We start from the raw sequence: 8,110 nt of genomic DNA, 5'->3' as shown, positions 1-8,110 counted from the left end.
TTTGTGATAAAATTGTAAGGGAATGCTCACTGGACAGAGGAATTTAAGCTGAGGACAAGGGATGAGAGCAAGATGGTGTGATTGGCAGTAAAATATTGATGAGGTTAATCCCTGAGAAATCCTAATCAGGACTGAAGAAACATTTGAATCAGTGTGTAAGAATCAGAGGCTCTGTAATGGTTTGACAAACTTTTTCTGTTTAGGTAGGTACATCAGGCCTGATGTCCATACATTCTCTGCTATATAACTATTTGGGAGCAGACACATCTTTCTGATCTTTGCCCTAGAGGATAGAAGGCCACAAAAAAAAATCAGAGAGGAAGGTGGTTAAAATAAACATTGTTGCAGTGGTCAGTGATGAGTTATGACAATGACTAGGCAATGCTACCCTAAGAGTTGTCTGTGAACTAGAACTAGTGCATGAGCTGTTCGTTACCAGTGAGATAAATACAGAGATTGAGAACAAACATGTAGAAACTTTTATAGCAAATAATTGTAGTATTAGGGGTGTTTTAATAATTAAAAATAAGGTTTGTATTCTGTATGACTTTTCCATATACCTTTCTCATAATTCATTTTTATTGTTTTACATAAGAACTGGTCTGTGATGGTTTAGATATTTCAAAAAAGTGGTCCTTCCCCATAGACAACTTGGGAAGTAGTGGTCTAAGGCACATTTTTTATCACTCAGTACACTTGAACCTATATTTAAACTTCCATGGCACACTTAAATTATATTGATAAAAAAAATACGTACTTGGGTGGCGCCTGTGGCTCAGTGGGTAGGGTGCTGGACCCATATACTGAGTGTGGTGGGTTTGAATCTGACCCTGGCCAAACTGCGAAAAAAAAAAATAAAAAAAACCGGGCACCACTATGGTGGGTGCCCAGGAGTTGGAGGTTACTGTGAGCTGTGACGCCATAGCACTCTATGGAGGGTGACAAGATGAGACTCTATCTCTTAAAAAAAAAAAAAGATATATATATATATATATACACTTACTGTGCTTCAAACTTCTTTTGAAAATAATTTAATTAATGATCTTTAAAAACTTTCCTGGCATACCTATGATCCTCTCATGGCACACCAGTAGAAAATTACTGGTCTAAGGTGTGACTACAGGAGTGGGTGACTGAGATGGGATGGAAGTCAAAATCACTGAAGATGAAGGCCAAGGGTTTTTGGAACCATCATCTAGTCAATGTTGAAGTCATAAGGGAGGAGGTGACAGCAGTGGAGTCCTATTGATGTTCAGCACCCTAGGGAAGCAGGTGCTAAGGAGGAAAGAGGGAGACAGAGCTGAGAAATCAGCTATTTTTCAAAGGGGCATCATTTGCTATATGAAACCAACCTCCTCTGCTTGGCCCCTGGTTTAGACTGAGCTCCTGCACTAAGCCCCACAGACCAAACACGGTGGAGTCACCTATGTTGAAGTACCCCATCACAAAGCAGACCCTACATTGTTTATCTGACTTTTCACATATAAGGAGAGTGAAAGGTAAGAGCCACATTCCCAAAGAAGTCAGTCTAAGCTGGCATCATAAGGAAGATCCCTCTGCTTTAAGTTTTACAAGAAAAGTAACTTTGAAATGACTGATCTGTTTCTGCTTTTCTCAGCCTTTTCTGTCTATAAAATCAACCTTTGCTCGGGCCATGAGAATACTCATTCTGTTTTATAGGATGAGGAGAGGCCTAATTTTAAAATCATGTATAAAAGCCAATCAATACCTTTAAGCTAAACTTGTTATAATTTTATCTTTTGACACTGCCCGTGAATGGTCAAGGTAGCATGTGTCTTGCAGAGCCTTGTGCCCATCATTACTGAGGCCAGCCTCCTGCGCTTTCTCTGGGCTGCGCTGCTCCCGGGAGAGAGGACTATGTGCCTGACTCTGGAGGCTTGCTGAAGAGAAATCCAATGTGCAGAAGCCCCAGCTGCCTCCCCATGGCAGGCTGACAGAGGCCTCAGGCCCCTCTCCTCTGAGGGGGTGCCCAAAGTCTTTAGGTATATGAAGCCTGACCCTTCCCGGTTCCACGTTCAGGAGAAGGAGTGGTGTCAGAGCTATGCAGTGGGACATCTGGCTCTGCATATATGAGGACAGCCTTGGGCTACAATTTCTGATTTGGAGATAACATCCATAACATATGGCCACTGTCACTCCAAATGGGCCATACGCACTGTGAGACAGTGAGGGAGGCACCTGCGCTGCAGTCCTTCCCCAGGGAGAGCAGAAGGAGCAGGGCCTGAATCCCTGGAGTGCCTGTGATTGTGGGAATCACTGAGACTCACAAAACCTGGTCAGACATTTATTAGGGCAGTGGAGCCAGTTCTCCATGCTGCGGGCTTTTCAGACTGACAGGATTTCAATGTGGAACTCTGGCTGCTTTGAAGTGATTCCATATTGTACCTGTAAAACGTCATCATCCTGGAAGGCAAGGTTGCTCTCTGGGACCTGAAACAGGCAGAGAGTATTGCAAATTTGGCAGTAACAGTGGCGACACTGCCACATACGCATCCAGGACTGGAGCTTGACTGCCGCGTGCTCCTGCACTGCATAGACCCTCAACAAGGCCTGGCGCCGCTTGGTTATCCGCCTCTGCAGGACCGTCCTCCACCAACACTGAATCATCCAGGCCCTGAGGGCAGCGACCAGCAGGATCCTACGCACTAGGATTCCACGCCACCAGGCCTGGATCTGCTGAGCTGCCTGGACCCTTTTTTGGTGACACAGTTTTTCAAGAAGCAACTAATCAAGCAAAGCAGAAGATTCCCAATGAATGTGTCCCTGTCAAACACACGTGAACAATCTGTCATTCCCCTGGTGGTTTGGAGGACCCAGGACACCTGGGTGGGGTTTGCCCTCTTCTTTAGTCTTGTCCATGCTATAGGCATTTCTGCTCACCCTGAGAGTCACAGTGTCCTAGTCTATAAAAGGGGGATGTGCTTGCCCTGTGGACCTCATGGGTTCATTGAACCAGGAGAAACTCTGATCCAGAAGATCTGCCATGGACTTGAGGAACCAGAGGACACTCACGAGGATGAAGACATTTCTGGCCTTCATCTGGGTCCAAATTTCAGCCCCTAATGCCACCTTCCACTGCCTTGGGAAATGCTACAGGCTTTTGGGGTTTTCCCTTCCTCTTGCCCTTCCACTGACTTCCACCACTACCTCTCAGTCCCTCAATGTCCTTTTGAGCCTGGCCGACCCCCGTCTGCCTTCTCATTTCCAAGGGTGGGAGCCCCACATCGAATGTGGTTGTGCACAGGCTGCTTCCTCCCTCTCCTGTCTATCTCCATACTTAACACAGTTCACCCAGGAGAGGACGGGATTAAGGATTCGAGAGAGCAATGCTGCACCAACCCCCTTGGGACCAGAGATGGAGCCTCCACTTCTGGGGACCCAAGTGTCAGTGGGTCAGTGATCTGTGGTTCTCTTGCACTGCTGGGCCACCTACCTTCCGCCGCCTCTCTCTCTCCCTTTCGTCACTGTCTGGGAAAGGCTTCTGCAATTAAAATGTGGGGTGGGGGAGCATGGGTGAGGACCAGCCTCTGTGCAAAGTCCCCACTGCTCCAGCTCCCCATTCTTTGCATGGATCTTAGGAAGTCCTGTGGCACATCCCTCTGCCACAGGACAACTCCCCACCCCTGGGGGAGTGTCTGCCTGTGTCTTACACAACATTTACTGCCCATGGTTTGGGGCAGTGCTTCAGGTCATCTTCCCCTCCGTTGCTACTCCTTGGCCTTGGCAGGGGCTGGAGTGGTGGAGAAGGAGATAGCCATGATGTCACAAGGGCAACTGTGACCCAGGGATGGACTAGAGTCTACAGTGGAGCCACCACTCCATGAGTCTGTTCTGCCACCAGGATGACCTCTGGTCTGGCCCACAACCAGGGACAGAGCAAATGGTGCCAGGCAGAGTGGGGTCATGTGGGTCTTCCTTTCACACTGGCTCAGGCTGGCTCCAGTGCCCTCTTACCTTTTCTGCCAGCAGCCCTTTCTCAGAGGGTGGGTGAGGCCTTCTTTCAATGTGTATTGGAGTGGGTGGGGAGGGTGAGCAGAAGGGTCAAGGAAGGGTCTGGATGGAGGTACATCAGCCAGTTGCTGCTCTCTCCCTCTTGTGGCTGTCAGTTCTGTCTTCTGTGGCTATTTAGTTGTGCTTGGCTTACCACTATACATTTCTTAAAACAAGGTTGTTCATCCTGTGTCTGAAACATCAAGGGCTGGAGGGCATTTTCCTAACATACCCTGGAGCTCTGGAGATACAGCCCCTCCCAGTGCAGCCTCCTCTGGTGGTGATGAGTCAGTGACGAGTCAATGACGAGTCAATGACGAGTCAATGACGAGTCAGTCATTCAGGCTTGCTTCCAAGACCAGGGATCTTGGTCATGTTGCAGGAAGATGAGGCCCAACGGAGAGAAAGAGCACCCAAACACCATGTTTATGGGAGGAATGGCTTTATTCACCAGCCAGGAACTTTCGGCATAGAAGAATTCCGAATGGCCGCGCTCCCCGACTGGCTTGGTCTTTCCTTTTTATGGACAGTCAAAAAGTTCCACCTCATAGGTACTCTTCTCATTGGCCAGTTTGAATCAAGCAGGAGATGCTATTCCAGCCCCTACAGAACTACAGGATTTCACAGAACTTGGAAATTTCCAAGTTCCAGGAAATAAAGTTTACAAATTTCCAAGAGCTCAGTCACCATGGAGAGGACCCCTCAGGTGTATCCTTGTGGTCTCCTTGGGAAGACCTATTCTCCTAGATCTCAACTTTTTTGGGTGTCCTTTCTCATTCTTCTTTTTTGAGACTCCAATATATATTTTTTATTATTATTAAATCATAGCTATGTACATTAATGTGATCATGGGGCACCATACACTGGTTTTATAGACCGTTTGACACATTTTCATCATACTGGTTAACATAGCCTTCCTGGCATTTTCTTGGTTTTTGTATTAAGACATTTACATTCTACATTTACTAAGTTTCACATATACCCTTGTGAGATGCACCACAGGTGTAATCCCACTAATCACCCTCCCTCTGCCCACCTCCCCCCATTCCCATATGCTTAGGTTATAACTGGGTTATAGCTTTCATGTTATAAAAATTATTAGTTTCATAGTAGGGCTGAGTACATTGGATACTTTTTCTTCCATTCTTGAGATACTTACTAAGAAGAATATGTTCCAGCTTCATCCATGTATACATGAAAGAGGTAAAGTCTCCATCTTTCTTTAAGGTTGCATAATATGCCATGGTGTACATATACCACAATTTATTAATCCATTCGTGGATCGATGGGCACTTGGGCTTTTTCCATGACTTAGCAATTATGAATAGGGCTGCAATAAACATTCTGGTACAAATATCTTTGTTATGATGTGATTTTTGGTCTTCTGGGTATATACCAAGTAGAGGAATTATAGGATTGAATGGCAGATCTATTTTTAGATCTCTAAGTGTTCTCCAAACTTCTTAAGGAATGTATTAATTTGCATTCCCACCAGCAGTGTAGAAGTGTTCCCTTTTCTCCACATCCACGCCAACGTCTCTGGTCTTGGGATTTTGTGATATGGGCTAATCTTACTGGAGTTAGATGATGTCTCAAAGTAGTTTTGATTTGCATTTCTCTGATGATTAAAGATGATGAGCATTTTTTTGTATGTCTGTAGGCCATGTGCCTGTCTTCTTCAGAGAAGTTTCTCTTCAAGTCCCTTGCCCAGCCTGTGATGGGATCACTTGTTCTTTTCTTGCTTATATGTTTGAGTTCTCTGTGGAGACTCCAATATATTTTAATTTGGGGTTTTAATATCAGCTTGTTTCTGTAGATGCTGATATTAATTACTTTTTAGCGCTGAGGTCATAGGGACTATAACTTTTGGGGGGTTCTTTACTCAGGCCTTAATAGTACCATGGTGGTAGGCTAATAGACATATGAGTTTTTATTTTTCTCTGTGACATTTTTCTCTTTCTTTTCCTAAAGTCCAAAGTCCAATCAAGACAAGTCTCTCGAGGAGTTTCTTCAGGCTTCAGCCTTGCATTGACCAGCAAGCTCCCAGTGTGTGGCTAGAGCAGGGTGTGTTGATTGTCTTAAAAGTTACCTTTACTTTCCAAGGGGCAGTGAAGCCCTATTCAGCCAGCTGTGATGACTCCAGGTGAGTATTCCTTTTACCTTCGCTGCTGTGTGTGTGGTCAGGATGATGGTAGAAAGTTCTTTCTACCTTGGTCTCAGGGGGACCTGTTTCTGATTTTAGACATAGACTTGGTTTCCTTGATACTCCAGAGAGAAAGGATGTACAGATACCAAAGACTAAACAGAACACGGTTAATTACCCCAGTGGAGATTTTCCTTGCTACTCTTTCTAGGGTTTTTGTCTATTCAGTTCAGTCTTTCCCAGTTCTTTTAGGAGTTTCTGCTAAATTGCAGTGGATTGACAGAGACTTCTTTGAACAATACCAGTGGCAAGGCCTATATCCAATTAAACTTTGCTTCCTGGCAGAGTTTACCAATTTCTGCTCTTATGGTCCTGTTCATGCCCTTTACCCTGTCTAAGCTTTGAGGCCTATAAGTTATTCAAAACTTTAACTTATTATTTGCACTAGTTTTGTTATGAAGGCTAGCCTATTGTTAAATTTAAACTAGAGTGGCAGTCTAAACCATGGGATGATTTCTCTGGGCAATACTTTTACTACTTCAGGAATCCTTTTTATTTCAATGGGGAAAGCTTTTATTTATTCCAAGTCTTATAGACCATCACCAGCAAGTACTTGTTTCTTCTAAACCTGGGCATTTCAGTAAAGTCTACCTGGAAGTCCTCGAAGGGCATTGCTCCCTATGATTGGATTCCTGGGGGTACTGTCAGTCCTTGGTGTGCATTGAACTGGCTGTAGGTGACACACCGTAGACTGACAATTTTGGCCAGGGCTCCCAGGTGGGAAATGTAGAATTATCAGCCCAGTAATTTTACCAAATACTCCTGTCACCACAGTGGCTCCTAGAACCTGGAGGACTGCTACTCGTCTATCTGGTGTCTTTATACATCCTTGCTCTGTTTCCTGGCTCCCCTCCACTGCCAGCCATTCCTTTTACTCCTGGGAGTAGATAGGGGTGAGCTCCAGAATGCATGGGATGGGGGAGCCACTTATGACTCCTGGTACAGTTTGGATGCAGCCCTTTTTGCCTCAGTACCAACCCTAATGTTCCCTTTAGTGATGGTGGAAGCATTTCCTTGATGTCCATGACAGTGCATCACTGCCACCTTCTGGGGTTTCCATATTCTCTTTAGTAACTGAAGTAACTCCTGCTGATACTTAATGTCCTTTTCCTCAGCATTTAGTAGTCCCTTTTCCTTTTACAATGCCCAGTTACTTGGAGAATTAGAAAAGCATTCACATTTCTCCTTTGACTTAGTTCTAAAGCTTGAGTCAAGGCAATTTACTCAGCCTTTCTGAGCCAATGTTCCTTGGGGTAGGGGTTTAGCCTCTACAGTCTCTGTTAAGGTAGTCACTGCATACCCAGCCCACCACTCACCTTGCACTGTCATGTAACTGCTTCAGTCTACACATAAGTCCCAGTTTGCAAACATCCAAGGCTGGTTATGCAAGTCAGGTCTGCTAGAATACACATTATCTATAATTTCTGTATAGTCATGCTCAGTCTCTTCCATTGACTGGAAGGAGCATGGCTTGGTTCAGGGTGTTCTTACATTAGAGAGTCAAAATGTCCCTTAGTGTCCATTAAAGTGACCACAGAGTGGGGTACTTTCACTCTGAGATGCTTCCCTAGAGTCAGCTTATCAGTTTCTTGCACAAGGAAAGCTGTAGCAGCTAGAGCCCGTAAGCATGGTGGCCATCTTTTTACTACTCCATCCAGCTGCTTAGAGAGGAAAGCTACAGGCCTTGGCCAGGACCCAACCAGCTGGGTTAACACACCTACAGACGTCTTTCCTCTCTCTGAGATATACAGAGTGAAGGGCTTGGCCAAGTCTGGTAGCCCCAATGCATTTATCAGCCACATTTTTAGCTAGGAGAAGGCATCTTCCTGTTTTTTTTCTTTCCCATTCTAAGGGCTCACCTTCCTCTCCTTTAGTTGCCTTATACAAGGGCTTAGC

The 8,110-nt window shown here is 45.2% G+C and overlaps 1 protein-coding gene across 1 annotated transcript; it reads right to left on the bottom strand.

Moving 5' to 3' along the window:
• Positions 1-2,290: 2,290 nt before the first annotated feature.
• On the bottom strand, positions 2,291-3,689 carry IQCF3 (IQ motif containing F3). Its single transcript, XM_053599797.1, has 3 exons — positions 3,672-3,689; positions 3,455-3,502; positions 2,291-2,745 (listed from the first exon to the last, which is right to left on the bottom strand). The coding sequence occupies exons 1-3, from the start codon at positions 3,687-3,689 to the stop codon at positions 2,347-2,349; spliced, it is 465 nt and encodes a 154-aa protein (XP_053455772.1). The 3' UTR covers positions 2,291-2,346.
• Positions 3,690-8,110: the final 4,421 nt, after the last annotated feature.

Source organism: Nycticebus coucang, chromosome 8, assembly GCF_027406575.1.
Source record: "Nycticebus coucang isolate mNycCou1 chromosome 8, mNycCou1.pri, whole genome shotgun sequence".
Lineage (NCBI taxonomy): Eukaryota > Metazoa > Chordata > Mammalia > Primates > Lorisidae > Nycticebus > Nycticebus coucang.
This window is presented reverse-complemented; position numbering and strand designations above follow the sequence as displayed.

Bases quoted from the DNA above. Each gene is read 5' to 3' on its own strand.
- IQCF3 (XM_053599797.1), bottom strand. The intron at 2,746-3,454 runs GTAGGTGGCCCA...TTGCTTGATTAG, and splicing joins AGAGAGAGAGGCGGCGGAAG to TTGCTTCTTGAAAAACTGTG.